This window comes from Oreochromis niloticus, linkage group LG13 (genome assembly GCF_001858045.2).
Source record: "Oreochromis niloticus isolate F11D_XX linkage group LG13, O_niloticus_UMD_NMBU, whole genome shotgun sequence".
Classification (NCBI taxonomy): domain Eukaryota; kingdom Metazoa; phylum Chordata; class Actinopteri; order Cichliformes; family Cichlidae; genus Oreochromis; species Oreochromis niloticus.
In genome coordinates this window covers 33,704,447-33,721,963 of record NC_031978.2, presented here as the reverse complement: position 1 = coordinate 33,721,963, position 17,517 = coordinate 33,704,447, and the positions used below count along the sequence as shown (strand labels likewise).

Genomic DNA, 17,517 nt, shown 5'->3' with positions numbered 1-17,517 from the left:
AGGTCACATTTCTACCAGATCCAAGAGAATGAACTTCTGCTGGACTCCGTGGCTGCCGAGGCCTTGTGCAATCTGGACAACACCATCCTTTCATGGGTTGGACCCTTAAGAAACACTCATCCAGAACCAGCTATGGTCACCTCTATCCATGATAAGGACCCTGTGCAGGAGCCAGCTCCCTCTAAAGTGGGTCCAATCTAGAGTCAGCCATGGTTCTGGGATGATGCCATATTCAGCAGAGATGGGTCCCAGTAAAAGTCCCTGCTACTGTACCTCAAAGTCAAACACCTAAGAGCCCGGGTTTGCAAGAGAGCCGGCGCTAGCGGCGAGAGCCACAGCAGCTGAGATTTTTGTGTTTGACTTTGTTTTTTTGAGTGGTTAGGGGATAGGCAGCATCCAGGGAGGCTGCTGAGACATGTTCCCACAGGCAGACACAAATGCCACACACACACACACACCCTCACACAGTACCACACATAGGTACACGCGCATACACCAGTGGAGATCAAATAATCATTTTTTTCACATCTGCACAGCTGTTTTTTACGCAAGCTGTGGGCGTGGCCATGCTAGCCAGAGTGTCTTAGAGAAGTATCCACACGCCACGGCCAAGGGAGGGGGGTCGTACCCCGTAAATATGGAATAACGGAGTGGAGAGAGAGTCTCGATATGATAGAGAACTCTCAAGTGTGTTCAGGTGCAGATCGTTTAACTGTTCTCAGAATGCTGAGGGTGCTGTCACATGCTGTGGTCCTGTTTTTTCTGAACATTGGATATCAAAGATAAAAACACAGACTCGCAACCTGTTCAAGTATGCCTGTTAGAAGACAGCACTGTTACAACCCTTAGATTTAAAATTATATTGGTTTGTAATGAATTAAACCTGTTAGATTTAAATGACTCTGTGGAGAAAAGACACAGAGTAAACTTGACAGATTTGCAGATTCCTGTTAAACTCATACCACCACTTCAACAGCAGCAATATGAATTCTTTGAGGCCATGACCATCACAGCTTTACTTCGCATTGATGAGCTTGGAATGAAAGTTATTTAATTCCAGAAATCAGACAGAGAAACCTGTAAGAAGCATTTTAAACATAATGAAATAGACTAACTGTCCATGTCCCCTGTTATATTGGTAAATCTTGCTTCAGAATTTAAATTACCCTTCATGCAGCTCATATTCTGCCAGTTTGTGATACCTGTAAAAACAGGGGTAGTGTGCTATAAGACTAACTTCTGTTTCTTAATGAACTATAAAACAGATTTTATCCAGTCTATAAAAACAAACTCATTTTCTTTCTTGAAAGGAATCTTTGTTATTTGAACATGAACATGGAACCAGACTGCCTAAGATTTCTCTCAGTATCGCAAAAATGTGGCACACTCCCACATATAAGCTACTTCTTTGCTTCTTGTCTTGTAAAGACGTTAGCAGGTCAGGTCTCTGCTGTGAGTTGAAGAATGTGGCAGGATTTCTATGGCTTTTCCAGAGACGCTCAGCCCTGAAGCTGACTACTGCAGGTCGGAGCGCTGGAATGAGGGAAGACTGAAGCGTTTTTTGTGAACTGAATGAGGCTCTATTGACGTGCTCTCGTTGCATTGTTATGTAACACTGTGGTACTGGCACAGATTTAACATGTTCAAAATATGACTGGAAACAAAGTTCAGCCAAGTCTTTACAAAGCAAATATTCATGTCAATCTATCTTTCAAGACTTCAGAAAAGCCACCTCTGGTGTGGTCTTCCATGCACCAGTTCATCCATCGAACTTCCTGTTTTTCTGATCACTAAGTACTAAAGCAAGCTCTATGAGAAGCTGCAAGTTGATTATTCTACCAGAAAAGCCTTGGAACGCATTTCATATGAGGCAACAGGGAAACATGAACTCTTGCAGAGTTCAACACACACTTCGCATCCACTGCAGTTACCATAAAAGAACGCCACCTAAGAATAATTTTGTGTTCCTCTGTCACTGCTGAACTGATATAACAGTGAATGCTTTGTATTACATCTATTTTTTGTCTAATTTTATTGTTATTGTTATGAGCATCTCTCCCTCTCTTAGGAAGGTTTTGTATTTGTTTATTTGAATGACATTGAATGAGAGGTTTTTATATGGGAGCTAAATCATCTGGGTCAGCTTCCTCCTATAAGACTTATTGAAGTGGCTTAAAAAAGGAATAAAATCAGACTTCATGCCATGGTGAGCTGTGTAGCAGGCAGGGCTTTGACCCAAACGCAGGACTCTGAGACACAAACTTAAAGCAGCAGCTTTATTACTGGAAAAAAGAACTAAAGGCAAAATACAGGAATACTAAAGAAACAAACCAAACAAACTAAAACTAAGAATCTCCTGGCCAATAGCGAGTGGACGAGACTGGAGAACAGGAAACCGTCACTCTATACACAGCTAACGTGGAGAACGTGACGACAAACCGAAGACTTAAGACTTAAAGACACAGGCAGGATAATGAGAGGATGGGCAACAGGTGGGAACAGCTGAGGGACTAATCTGACATAACGAGACAAAGGAAGCAAAACAGAATACGATGAATGTAGGACAACGACTATCAAAATAAAACAGGAAGCAGAAAACAAATACAGAGGCACAGACGAAGATGCACAAGCTTAACACTGAGAACAGGAAAACACTAACACGGGGGACATTACTGACTGGAGAGACACAGGGAAGACACCGAGACTGAACCCTAAAGACAAAAAACTATACACAAGCACAAAACTCATAAAGACAGCAAAAACCATGACTGATACTGGAATATTAACAACACTCACAAACACATGAACCCTGGGTCACCACTCCAGGACCATGACACTTAAAAACCAAACAGGATGAGCCTGATGAACATGTTTACCCACCGTGACACACCATGCCATTGATTTTCAACAAATACTTATTTAGAAAAAACATGAAAAAACCCTACAGCACTTCTTCAGATGTTAAGTGACACGTTTAGTTAGAGTCGAGACTAATTAGACTCATTAGTGCTGACTCTGGGACTGATTTTCTAAATTCAGAAAGGTTTCATTTATTTGGTGGACAAACTATAGACATATTTCTGTGACTTATATCTGTGTCAGTGGTTTGTTTTTTCAGTTGTCATTCTGGAGTGTCTCAGAAAGAAATAGATTTTGGGTTGTAGAGTGATTAGCACTTTTCCTCCACTGAGCTTGTATGTTTTCATGTGCTAAAACTGAGTTTCTATATTTTTAAAGTCTATAGTTAGGGTTGGATCAGGTGACCCTGGGGGCTTCCCATGATGCACTGAGCACTTCTTTTTCACGCACCATTTAACTCACGACGTGTTTATACACCACACTGGATTTAATCATTATTTATTATTAATCTCTGTTCCACAGTGTGCCTTGTATCCTATGCTTTCACCCCCAGGGGCAGATGATGATGATTCCCCTGCCTGAGTGAAGATTTCTGCCTACTGTAACTTTCCTTTACCGCTGTTGCAAAGTGCTCGGCCATAGTGGGTCGTTTAATTGTTGGGGTTTTTCTCTGTTGTTGTAGGGTCTTTACAATATAAAGTTCCTTTGGGAGGACTGTTCTTAGTTGGCGCTACATAAAGAATATTGAACTGTTACCGCCTGGTATTTTTTCCATAGTTCTGTTTTATTGTACTGAGTAGTGTAATATTATTTGGCCTTTTTCAACCCTAAAATTAGTCATATCCATCAGCAGCTGGCTCCGCCAGGTAATTCTACACATAATTACACAGTATGATCCCCTCTTCCTTCCTTTCTAATTTCATACGTCTGACGGTTGAGGAAATATTTGGGTTTAAGAAATAAAAGCCATCAACATGCCACCTTGACCCACTTCCCACTAGGTTGGCTAAATCCTATTTATCCTCGCTCTCTTGATAACTGACATTATTCACTCTTCCCTAATCTCTGGCTTTTTTCCTCTGCCTCTTAAAACAGCTGTGATAATTCCACCTCTTAAGAAACTTGACGGAGACCCTTTCAGTCTAAATAATTATAGTCAAAATGCTAATTTACCATCCCAGTCTAGAAAAACTGTTGCTGTGCAGCTCCATTCTCACCTTACTAAGAGTCATCTATTTGAACACTTGGCAGGAGTGAGACAGCTCTAGTCAACATCACAACTGATCTTCTGATGGCACCTGACACTTTGGGCTGTTAACCATACCTGTGCTACGCCTCTGACAGTCTCTCTGTAATGGAGACCAGGGGTTCCATTACCTCGTTTATATTTTTATTAATGTATTAATTGATTGAGAATTAAAAATAATATAATAAAGAAAACACATTAGTTCTTATGAATTCTTTATTAGGTTTATTTGATGTAGGATTAAATTGACAGCTTGTAAAGGTGAAGAGACAAGGGGACTGGCCATCCTACCTGTGCCAGAAAAGAGCCGAAGTTAGAGCTGCTTACATTTAATCATTTGTCAGTAACCTAAACATGTGTAAAAAGAGAATCTGTAACAGTACTCACCTATCCTGGTTACTTCTTGCAGGATGTGGCGCAAAAGAGTGAAAGCAGCTCAATCACCTGCTTAACTCTGTCCGAGTTAAAATCCTGGTTTACCTCTAATTTTCTAAAGCTCAATGAGGATAAAACTGAGATCCTCCTTATTGGCACCAAATCCAACCTTTTGAAGGCGAACCATTTCTCACTCACCATCGATAACTCCACAGTTTTCCCTTCTCCTCAGGTTAAGAGCCTTGGTGTCATCCTAGACAGTTCACTTTCCTATAAATCCCACATCAATAATCTCACCCGTTCTGCCTACTTCCATCTACGTAACATTAACAGATTGCTTCCTTCTCTTTCCACCCAGTCTACGTCCATTCTTGTCCACAGTCTTGTTACCTCCCGTATTGACTACTGCAGTTCTATTCTGCATGGTCTCCCCCAAAAATCCCTCCATAAGCTTCAACTGGTTCAGAACTCTGCTGCTCGCATTATCACCAGAACCCCCTCCTACCAGCACATCACCCCTGTTCTTCAGGAACTTCACTGGCTCCCTGTGAAATTCCGGATAATATTCAAACTTCTTCTGCTCACCTTCAAGGCCATTCATAAGCTTGCTCCTCCTTACCTTTCTGACCTGTTAACCACTACCGGTTCTGCCCGTTCACTTCGATCTTCCTCTTCTATCCAGCTTGCTGTACCTTCCTTCCGCCTCACCACCATGGGAAGCAGAGCTTTCAGCTGCTCTGCTCCCAGGCTGTGGAACTCTCTACCCCCCAAAATAAGAAACATTGGTTCTCTCCCCCAGTTTAAATCCCAAGTCAAAACTCATCTGTTCAAATCTGCATATTCACTGTGAATCCACTGTTTGTTAATTTTAGCTTGTGCTTTTGTTTTATTGTTCTTATTCTGCCATTGTTTTACTAAGTGTTTTATCCTATTTTAAAGTGTCCTTGGGTGACTTGAAAGGCGCTCATAAATAAAATTTATTATTATTATTTTTATTATTATTATTATTAAGAACTCCTGGAGCAGACCAGTGTGCCATGTTAGGGGAGTCTGGTTAAGAAGGGTTTTAATTTAGATAGTAATGGTTGAAGCTTGTGTTATTGATTTGTTTATAGTACGTTTTGGAAATATGTATATGTTTGTTATGTGCTCTAATGTTATTGTATGTTTGTTTGTGTGGAGGGTTATGTTTTCATGTTGATTAGTTAACCCCCATACTTGGGCTAGTCCGGATGCTCACCTGAATAGTTAGAGTATAAAAGGAAGCCATTTTGCTTTTAGTTGGGGTTGGTGTTTGTGCTGTTAACATGTGGCTTCCTTAATAAAGTGCCAGTCCATGGATATATTTTATTCCAGTCTCATGTCATATTATTGGAAGGAACCTATGACCGCCGGCCAAAACTGACACTCTCACCATATCATTGGTATCACTGGCACATCACATTATTTCTCAATACAGTTAATTTCACGTAAGTGTTATTTTTGTACCATTGAAACCCAACAACAGTCACCTCAAGTCGCATAATACTGGTATAGGTCATGACCCCCCACAATGATAGAGACAAACACCAAGAATCAGATGACCTCCTATCAGCAAGCGCTTTGGCGACAGTGGGAAGAAAAAACTTCATTTTAACAGGAAGAAATCTCTAGTAAAACCAGGCTCAGTGAGGGGAGGGAGATGAGACAGAAGACATGGTGTGGAAGAGAGGCAGATATTAACTAGAAAAAGTTGTATTTCCTGCGAAAATGCTATGTGAATGCCTTGCAGTGGAATTGGAAAAAAGCAGAAGGAGAAGAATCTGGAAACAAGAGCTGAAGAAGCTGAAGTTTGTTCTGGAAACAGCTGAAGAATCTGGAATTGTGCAGAAAAGAGGTGAAAAACTGAAAATTCCGCTGAAAAAAGGTGAAAAAGCTGAAAACTGCTGAAAACAGGTAAAGAAGCTGAAAATTCTGCTGAAAAGAGTTTAATCAGCAGAACTTCTGCAGAAAAGAGGTAAAGAAGCAGAACGTTGCGCTGAAAAGAGGTGAATCAGCAGAATTTCGGCTGAAAACAGGTAAAAAGCTGAGATTTTTGCTGAAAAGAGGTGAAAGAACTGAAAATTCTGCTAAAAAGGAGTGAAGAACATAAAATTTGTGTTGAAAGAGTAAAACAAAGTTTAACTGTTAACTGAAAATTCTTTTGCCATAAGCGGGATTTGAACCCGGGCTTCCCAGTCTGAGAACGGCTGCTCATCTCACTGAGCTAAAACACAGCTCAGCCCGGCAAGCAAAATCAGTGACCACATTGATAATGTGTTCCATTCATTTCAATGGTCAAAAGTCATAGCACACATTAGCAGAAATAGCAGAATTTTTTAAAGTTTGAACCTAGTATTTATTCTAAAACATAGTCTTTCTTCTAAATCATAATATTTGAACCATCGATAATATTTCTGCCAAATCACAGTAATTCTGGTTAATCACAGTGTTTGTGCCAAATCACAGTATTTGTACCAAATCATAGCATTTGTGACAAATCATAGTATTTAGCTAAATATGTACTAAAACATAGTATTTCTGCTAAAACTTAGTATTTATACTAAATAATATTTTTTTCTGCCAAATCATAGTATTTGAGCCAAATCATACAATTTGTGCTAAAACATTATTTAGGATTTAGCAGAAACACTGGGACTTGGTAGAAATACTATGATTAACATGAAATACTTTGACTTAGCAGAAATACTATAATCTAGCAAAAAGTACTACAGCATAGCAGAAATTCTATCATTTAGCAGAATTACTAGGATTTAGCAGAAATACTATGATTTGGCACAGATACTACGTTTTAGCAGAAATACTGTGATTTGGCTCAAATACTGTCATTTTGAAGTAATAATATGATTTGGAAGAAATACTATGCTTTGGCACTAATATTATAATTGAGTACAAGTACTGTAAGATAACAGAAATACTATGAATTAGCAGAAATACAATGTTTTTGCAGAAACACTGTAATTTCTCTCAATTACTATGAAATAGCAGTAATACTATGATTTGCCAGAAAAACGACGTTTTAGCACAAATACTATGACAAAGCAGAAATACTATAACATAACAGATTTCCTCAGAATACTATGAAATTGCAGTAATTATATGATTGGGCAGAAATACTACGTTTTAGCAGGAATACTATAACAAAGCCGGAATGCTATGATTGGGTACAAATAGTATGATTTGGCAGTAATACTGCGTTTTAGCACAACTACTGAGATTTGATTAAAATATTATGATTTAGAAGAAATACTATCACTTTGTACAAATACGATGCTTTGGCACAAATACTATTATTTGGCACAAGTACTATGATTTAGTAGAAATACTACAATTTGGAAGAAATACTATGATTCAGTACAAATATTATGATTTACCAGAAATGCTATGTTTCTGCAAAAATACTATGATTTTGCAGACATACTCTGGTTTTGCACATATCCTATAATTTTGCTCAAATACTATGAAATTGCAGTAATACTATGATTTTGCAGCAATACTGTTTCTACAAAAATACTATGATTTGGCAGAAATACTATGCCTTAGTAGTAATACTATAACATAACAGATATACTATGATTTTGCAGACATTCTATGTTTTAACACAAATACCATGATTTGGCACAAATGCTATGATGTAGCCGAAATACTATGATTGGGTACAAATACTATGATTTGGCAGAAAAACTGCGTTTTAGCAAAACTACTGAGATTTGATTGAAATACTATGATTTAGAAGAAATACTATGACTTCGTACAAATACAATGCTTTGGCACAAATACTATGATTTGGCACAAGTACTATGATTTAGTACAAATACTATGATTGGGCAAAAATACTATGCTTCAGTACAAGTACTATGATTTAGCAGGAGTACTATGTTTTAACATAAATACTATCTTTTGGCAGAAATTTCTGCTAAAAGGTACTATTTCTGCTCTTTAGCAGAAATACTGTAATTTGGCATAAATACTATGATTTGGGATGAATACTATGATTTGGCAGATATACTATATTCAGCACATATACTATAACATAACTTAAATTCCTCCACTTAGTAGTAATACTATAACATAACAGAAATATTCTGATTTGCCCCCAAAACCATGATTTGGCAAAAATACTATGATTTAGCAGAAATAGTATGATTGAGGAGTAATACTTTAACATAGGAGAAATATTGAGACACACACACATACACAGAGAGTAAAGTGAACAGTGGCTGTTAAGATTCTGGGCTTGGTATATCTAGGTCAGTTAAATTAGCTGCACCTGCTGTAATCAGCCCTTACACACACAGACACAGAGAGAGGTATGAGTTTTCTTCAGTGTATTTCTGACATTCAGGATTCCCCTCGAACAAATGGCCATAAATTCCTAACCGTAGGAGCTACAATGGTCATTCTGACACCGTTTTGTTCAGAAGAGATGGGGGAATCTTCAGGTCTTCATAATTCAGAGATAAAATATAAATTATCAAAGATATATGACTTGTAATACGCTGTAACTGAGTAGAGGCAAAGCAAAACTGCCTTGACTTGCCCTCAAACAACGTTGTGTAACTCTAAATCTATATGGAGCATCAAAATCATTCTTTCACCGTAAGAAACAGCAGGCTTTGGTGAACAGTCATGGAAATTTTCAGGGCTCTGTTGAAATCTATAAAAAAGATATGACGAGAGAAAAAAGTGCCTCATTTCCAGAGTTTGAAATCTGAAGATATCTGAGCGAGGGACAAATTTCCTACCCTCAAACAAATGTAATTGATGGCCAAACGGTAATAGGTGAGGTAAATTTCTTGAATTGTGAGCATCAGGAGTGTCTGAAGATATACTGGCAAAAGCCTCATGTCTCAACTATGCTTTGTTAAGGAGATATGACGATTTGAAAATGCCTCTCATTAGAGAATTCCAGTGGTTATTTTGAACAAACTCTCCATTGACTGTCTATGGAGAGTTTTCAGACTTTGTGTTGCTCTGAGGAGATTTGCAAAGGATTGGTAACTCCCACAACAATGATAGTGACATTTTCTAAAAGCCAGCAAAAATACCTACGGTTTGATGTATAATTTGTGGGGGTTGAGTGGAAATTGAGTGAGTAGCATGAAGTTGTTCGGACAAGAAGAGAAAATTCACAAAGTTCCACTGTCCACTCTGAGTTAATTGCATAGCAACCATAACAACGCATGTATTTTCTGAAAAATCACAATTTTGCAACTGAAAACTTAAAGAGGGACAAGATTAAAATGCTAGAAGGTATGAAAAGGCTGAATCATACATGAATAGCCCAATAAGTTGAGAATGTTTTAAAGTTTGAATGGAGTCTCTACGTGTAAGTATGAGGAAGTAGTTAAGTTTCAAAAACAAGCAAGTTTTACAGAATTGCAGAAGTTTCCCATTCATTTCAATGGGGCAAATTAAAGGAAAAAAACGTAATATTTTAAAAGTATAATAGTAATAAGTACCAAAAGATATAGCCGGCATTAGCAGAAATAGCAGAATATTTTAGGCAGAACAACCTGGTTCTGCTCAAATTCACCAATCAGAGGTACTGCTTCTATCTGCTTCATCAGGCTGTGTACAGAGCAGAATTTGGGCTGAATAGAGGTGAAAATTCTGAAAATTCTGCTGAAAAGAGGTGAATGAGCAGAATTTCTGCAGAAGAGACGGAAAGAAGCAAAAGGTTGCGCTGAAAAGCGGTGAATGAGCAGAATTTCTGCTGAAAAGAGTTTTTTTTCTGAAAACAGCAGAAAAAACAAAATTTTGCTAAAAGGGGTGAAAAAAATGAAATTTGTGTTGGAAAGAGTTAAAAAAATTTAACTGTTAACTGAAAGAAATGTTATCAGCACAGAACAACCTGGTTCTGCTCAATTTCAGTCCACCAATCAGAGGTACTGCTTCTGTCTGCTTCATCAGGCTGTGTACTTGTATGTATTTCTGCCTTGGAGCGTTAACAAGAATCTGAGGTCCATATTAGAAAAGCTGTTAAAATCCTAAAACTTTACAGAATTGTAATAAATTAGCAATATCAATTACAGGTCTGTGATAGTGTATCAATTTGTAGTGAAAAAAAAAAGTTGAACAAGGTGGGATTGAACCCACGACCTTTGAGCTGCAGAGCCGTGTCATCACCGATTGCACCACCTGGAAAGGGGGCGGGTGCCTGAAAAACAGAGACATGAGCAGTCAGAATTATATCGCGGTGAGAGGCGAAAAACGCCGTTTTTTGGAGTTACAAAACGTCGTGTAACTCAAAAACTAGGCGGGCTAGCAGCATAATTCTTGTACTGGGTGAATCAGCGGACTTTGGTGTACTTTGACTGCGATTTTCATAGCTCTTTGCACCTCCGTCACGGAGATATGACGAGAGAAGAAACGGCTTCATTTTCAGAGTTTGAAAACTGAGAGGAGGACAGATTTCCACCCCTCAAACAAATCTAATTCATTGCTCAATGGTAAGATAATTGTAAAAACTGCTTCCACTGTGAGTGTCAGCAGTGTCTGAAGATATATTGGCACAAGCCTCATGTCCTAACTTTGCTTTGTTAAAGAGATATGACGATTTGAAAATGCCTCTCATTAGAGAGTCCCAGCACTGATTTTGAACAGACTCTCCAATGACTTTCTAAGGAGAGTTTTAAGACTTTGTGTTGCTCTGAGGCGATTTGATAAAAATCTGTAACTTCCACAACAGTGATAGTGACATTTTCTGAAAGCCAGCAAAAATACCTACGTTTTGATGTATAATTTGTGGGGGTTGAGTGGAAATTGAGCGAGTAGCAAGAAGTTTCCTTAGACATGAAGAGAAAATTCAGAACGGACCAGCACTCACTCTGAGTTAATTGCATAGCAACCATAACAACGCATGTATTTTCTGAAAAATCACAACTTTGCAACTGATAACTTAAAGAGGGATAAGATTAAAACGGTAGAAGAAGGTCTGAAAAAGCTGAATCATACAGGAATAGCCCAATGCGTTGAGAACATTTTAAAGTTTGAATGGAGTTTCTTGATGAAAGTATGAGGAAGTAGTTAAGTTTGAAAAACAAGCAAGTTTTAGCAGAATTGTGGAAGTTTTCCATTCATTTCAATGGGACAAAAAAAGGGAAAAAAGTGTAATATTTTAGAAAGTATAATAGTAATAAACACTAAAAGATATAGCTGGAATTAGCAGAAATAGCAGAACAGTTTAGAGTTTGAACGGAGAAAATCGGCTGAAAACTGAGGGAGTAGTTAAGTGCCGAAAAACAGGGGAGCAACTTGAAGAATAAAGTTTAAAGAGAAACAGGAACTCAATAGTGTGGATGCCTTTGAGGGCATCCACACAATAAAGAGAAACAGGAACTTAATAGTGTGGATGCTTAATCAGCATCCACACAATAATAATAATAATAATAATAATAATAATAATAATAATAATGATGATAATAAAGAATAAAGAGAAACAGGAACTCAATAGTGTGGATGCTTAACCAGCATCCACACAATAATAAAGAATAAAGAGAAACAGGAACACAATAGTGTGGATGCTTAACCAGCATCCACACAATAAAGAGAAACAGGAACTCAATAGGTGTGGATGCATAAAGGATAAAGAATAAAGAGAAACAGGAACTCAATAGTGTGAATGCCCTTTGAGGCATTCACACAATTAAACACAAGGTGACTGAAAGGGGCTAACAGAAGAAGAAACAGTCAGCAGCCTACACCTACTGCAGCAGACCTGAGGGAGGATTCAGGGTCACCTGATCCAGCCCTAACTATATGCTTTATTAAAAAGGAAAGCTTGAATCCTAATAGATAGTTTCTGCCTCCTGAATCCAAGCTGGGAGCTGGTCCCACAGAAGAGGGGCCTGAAAACTCCCAAAGTAAGCCAGCATTCTGAGCGTGCTCTGTTGGAGTCGGGCTCTCTGGTCTTTAAGATAATACAAAGGAGGAAGGATTTTGCTTCTGGATTCAACAGGAAGCCAACATATGATCTCAGATCGTAATCAGTCAGTAAAGTTAAATAACTTCAGGGCTCTGTCTTAGCCCCCGTTGGATTTATTTATCTTTCACCTTTCGGTCACATTTTAGGAACTCTGACATTCATTTTCATTCTTATGCCACTCTGCCTAATTCGACCTTCCCACCTTCTTGAACCCAAGGAACCCAAACTGTTCTGGATAAATGGGATCAATTCTCACTCTGCATTCCCAGTTCTCAAATCTGTCCTTTCACCCAGCTAAGAGATGATGTATCAATAATATGACTCAGTCTGCATATTTCCATCTACGTGATATTAGTCAGCTGCACCCCTCACAGCTTACAGTACTGCTGTTCTTGAACATGCTCTGGTTACATCTCACATTGATTATTGTAATTCTATCCTCTCTGTCTTACCACATAAACGTCTCCAAAGACTGGTCCAAAATGCAGCTCCTCATGTGATTACCAGAACCCTTCCACAGAATGTATTATTCCTGTCCTCTAACAGCTTTGCTTATTCAGCCTCTTACTTTCACATCTGTCTATAATCTCAAACCTCCAAATCACTGATCTTCTCACATACACCTCTCCTTCCTGTACTCTGAGACCCTCCTCCTCTGTTACCTTTATTATACTATCTGCTCACCACTGTGAGCTTTAGCGAGTTCAGCCGAGTGGCCCCTCGCCTTTTTAAGCTTGCCTATTCTTTTTATTTTAAATTTATGATGAATTGTCTTTTAATTCTGTGATGGGTTCAACTAGTATTTCATCCATACTGAACTTTTGTTATTATAAAGTGTTCTTGAGTGTTTTTCTAGTTAAAATTAGCAAAAGTTCATTGGGCAGATTCTCAGCCTTTAAATAAGAGCCTGATTTTTTATTATTATAATTCCAGACTTTGTGCAGACAAGCTTTGGGTAACAAGATGGTGATGAAATATATCCATCATGTCCAACAAGCTCACCCAGTCGTCTTTGATATGTTACCTGTTCCTGCTGCAGACAACTGCACTAAGTAATACATAGGTATTTATTGAATATTGAATTAATTCTTAAGCCACATTAGATACAGTAGTTAGGTGGAAGGTTGGAAACAGATTGCTGTATTTATAGTTTTTAGATAATAAATTCTTTTTCCTGTTTGATGTTTCATACAGTCAGTGATTTGGAAAAGTCTTTGCTCCTTTTTCATTGACAGTTATAGCCAGGATTACAAAGTAACTTCATGGTTAAATGGCAAATGGACTGTGTGACTGAAGGACCCAACGTGTGCACAATGTTGTGGCATTTTATTTATAGTGCTTATTTGATCAGACTACTGGTGCAGTTTTCAGCTGTCTAGCTCCCAGCACAACTCCCTCCTCCAGTACCAGCGACCTCCTAAAATATAGGAAGAGCTTGATTAGCCAATCAACCCCAGCTGCCCTGGCAGCCTCCCTGGCACTGCCCCCTGAACTCACTGCACCAACCTCCTCTGCAGTGGAGTCACACACCGGCTCTTAGCTACTCTTTCCACAGTTTAATAAAGTTTCTGTTTACTGTCAAAGCCACCATTGTTGTAGGCCAGACATGTTGTTCTGGGCAGCTGGGCACCACTGTAACACCTATCAGTTACTACCACACCCACAACAGCACACACACAGTTGTGAGTTCTTTTTATTTACAGTGCTCGTTGCAGGCCACTGTGCACATCCTTTGTCCTCTCGAGGTCCCAGCATGCTACTAAATCAGGAAGGCTTAAACAGGATTAAACAATTATTACCAGCTGTGCCGGCTTGCCTCCCCCGGCACTGCCCCTGAAGCCAGACACCACCTCCCCCCTGCAGCGGAACCACAAACCACACCCGCTACAGTTATCTAATAAAATATGCCCGATAACCAGGCTCTTGTTTTTCTTTTAGCATTAGTGTTATATCATTTTGATTTCCAAGCCCTACGCATGATTGCAGTGAGTGATTTGGTAGTCCCAAGCTTTTCACAGCCCTTCTGAAACCTGACAGGAGTCCAGGTTTACAGTGGCCCTCACTTTGTTTTTCTTTTCTTTTTTTTAAGAAGTTTGATGTTTTAAGAAAAGGCTTTCTTGTGTATCTACAGAAGATGAAATGCAACCTTTGCTTTGATCTCACTGAAACATGACAACGATGTGGGAGGGCAGAGGTAGCCAAACTACACTGAACAAAAATATAAACGCAAGACTTTTGTTTTTGCTCCCATTTTTCATGAGCTGAACTTAATGATCTAAAACATTTTCTACATACACAAAGGATCCATTACTGTCAAATATTGTTCACAAATCTGTCTAAATCTGTGTTAGTGAGAACTTCTCGTTTACCAAGATAATGCATCCCACCTCACAGGTGTGGCATGTCAAGGTGCTGATTAGACAGCATAAATATTGCACAGGTGTGCCTTAGACTGCCCACAATAAGAGGCCACTCTGAAATATGCAGTTTGATCACACAGCACAATGCTACAGATGTCGCAAAACCAGTCAGTATCACGTTTCATGACACCATTTAGGATGATCTGTTCCAGTATGTGCAGTTTGCAATGAAACTCTCTTATATGTTCTTTCTGTTGCACAGTTTGGTTTAGTTTGAATCTGACTGATTGGAGGCAGAATCTCACAGGCAAAGATTGTTTTTCAGTTTTCACGTTCAGAGTAGTGCAGAGTGTGAGGCTGGACAAAAACCAACATCCCACATATGGTAAAACCGTTGTTAGGTTTTTTTTCTGCACTCTCTCCCTCTCTATCTTTCTGCCTAAGCTTCTGTTTTAATAGCTTGAATAGTGCAGTCTGTCAGCTACCATTTTTCCTGCCTGGTAACTCAATTTAAAAATGAATTGCTCCTTTAAATGCATACACCACATCATTGTTAAACTTGGCACAACAATGTCTTATGTTGCATGGGAGACTGAGGTTCCAGACACGTTGGTCCTCAGGCTGTGATATGTGCCACAGCACCGAAAGATATAAAGACAGATATGAGAGGATGGAGCCAGCGTTTTTGGTTGTTCTGTGTTAGCAGAGTTTTCCAATCAGACTCTTAGGTGTTTTGATCAGGACTTGTTGTCCATCCCCAAAGCTACACTAAAGACTAAAGGAGGCTGAGCCTTTATATTGGCGTTCCCACTCTTTGGAATTCTCTGCTTTCCAGTCTTCAGTCTGTGAGCTTAGTGGACTGTTTCAAAAAGCAGCTGAAGACACTTTTTAAACTGGCATTTGAGTAGCATTAGCTTGTATTGTATTGCTTATTTTCTTATTTTTCATTGTTTTCATATGATGTGGAGCACTTTCTGATCTGTAGCTTTAAAGGTGCAATAAAAATGAATTTTCTTACTTCTGAACCTTACTGTAATGTTAATGTTAGCTAATGATTCTCACTGAGTCACTCATTGTTAGTCTGAATATGTGTCTATTATACATTATACATGCTCAGTAAATAATATCCCGCTCACGTTTCCTGTTAGCGTTACGTGACCCCAACATTATTGACTGATGATAAGTGACTTACGTATAATTACAATTTATTATCTCTTATCTCTTATTCAGAACATTTCACAGCTACAGTAAGAATTTTTTGAGGTTATTGAGTTAAAAAAATGTTGTTTAATGTGTAATTATGATTTCTATCAAGATGATGCTCATAGACTGAAACTATTAAAAATATAGAGGAATGGGCACCGGGAGGTAAGAGAGGGCTGTCTCATGCTGGCCGACCACTGACATCCAGCCTCTTGCTGGTACAGTCTCTGGATGAACTAAGAGCCAGGATTGCAGCCCAGCGGAAAATAAGAGAGTGCTGTGCTCTAATTTTCATGGTAACCTAGCTTTCAGACAATGTGCACCATCCAGCTGTGACGTCAGAGCTACTGGGACATGCCCACCAGTACTTTGTTCCTTTGCCCTCCAGCCATCCTTTGAGCATCTTACAGTTTAATGTAGCCGTGCTATCAGAGATGCTAGAATGGCGTAGATTATGTCACCGTTTGAACACACCTCCTAACCCTGCCTTACAGATCAGATGTGGATCACAAGACCCCCAGATGTGTAGGTTCTCTTCATATCTTTGTTTTTTCTTCATCTATGATGCTCTCATCATAGATGACGCAGTAGTCTTGGCTTGAGACAGGTGAAAAAAAAACATCACTTTTGATCTGTCCACTATTGGTCGTCATGATGAAGTAATGTTTTGCCCGCTAGGGTAGAGAGTTGGTCATGTGACCAAACTATGGTGAAACCAATGACTGTAGAAAAGATGGCTGACCTGGCTGCACTTCCTCCCATTGAAAATTTAAATGAAACCAATGTTCCTGCTTGTGGGAGCTGCCAGAGTCTGCGCAGAAGTGACTTGAAGTGACGTGGCAGTGTTATACTGCCACCCGCACACCTGCTGAACGTGACCACGAACACATACCCCTGCACTTTTTACGTAGTCCACTGCTACAGTTTTGAGGATATCACTCTCATCGTCGTCGCTATCACTAAATAAACAGACTGTTTCTGAGCATTACAGTTTAAACTGATTAACGTCCATCCCTATTATCTGTGGAGAGAGTTTACGGCTGTGTTTTTGGCCACTGTTTACGTTCACCTGCGAGCTAACACCAGGGCAGAACTCAGGAAATTCCAGGATGTCTTCAGCGCTTTAGATCCTAATCCCGATCCTCTGGTGTCTGCTTATATAAGACCTGCCATGTGCTCATCCTATTATTACAGAGTGTATTCAAGCATTAAGAAAGACACTTGTTAAGTAAGTCTGTTTACATATTTCTGCCTTTACTTTGCAGTGACTACATGCCTCTTCACCCCACAGCTTTGGGGAATGGCTCCAATCCACACAGGATAGATTTGAATCCACCTTGATGATATGAAAACATGAAAGTGGAAGAATTACGTTCCTATTTCTCTGTATCCAAACATCTGTCTTTGCTTGACTTTCCATTTTCCTCTCTACCACATCCTTTGGTTGGTAACATTGTACAAAGAAAGTGCAAGCTGTATAACACATTGGTTTTCATGACACAGGGCTG

General features: G+C 39.1%; 2 protein-coding genes across 12 annotated transcripts in view; one reads left to right on the top strand and one right to left on the bottom strand.

The window, feature by feature from the left end:
- Nucleotides 1-17,517, bottom strand: part of rasgrp3 (RAS guanyl releasing protein 3 (calcium and DAG-regulated)) — a 562,943-nt gene that overhangs the window by 482,891 nt on the left and 62,535 nt on the right. The window lies entirely within an intron of this gene.
- Nucleotides 1-17,517, top strand: part of LOC109202475 (collagen alpha-1(XIII) chain) — a 61,520-nt gene that overhangs the window by 37,547 nt on the left and 6,456 nt on the right. The window contains exon 3 of one of the 2 annotated variants that reach the window (XM_025897314.1): nucleotides 17,275-17,348. The exons of the other annotated variant lie outside the window; for it this stretch is intronic. Within the exon in view, the coding sequence (XP_025753099.1) occupies nucleotides 17,275-17,333 (59 nt within the window). The 3' untranslated portion in view covers nucleotides 17,334-17,348. Of the gene's footprint in view, nucleotides 1-17,274; nucleotides 17,349-17,517 lie in introns of those variants that run through there. 2 annotated transcript variants of the gene reach the window in all.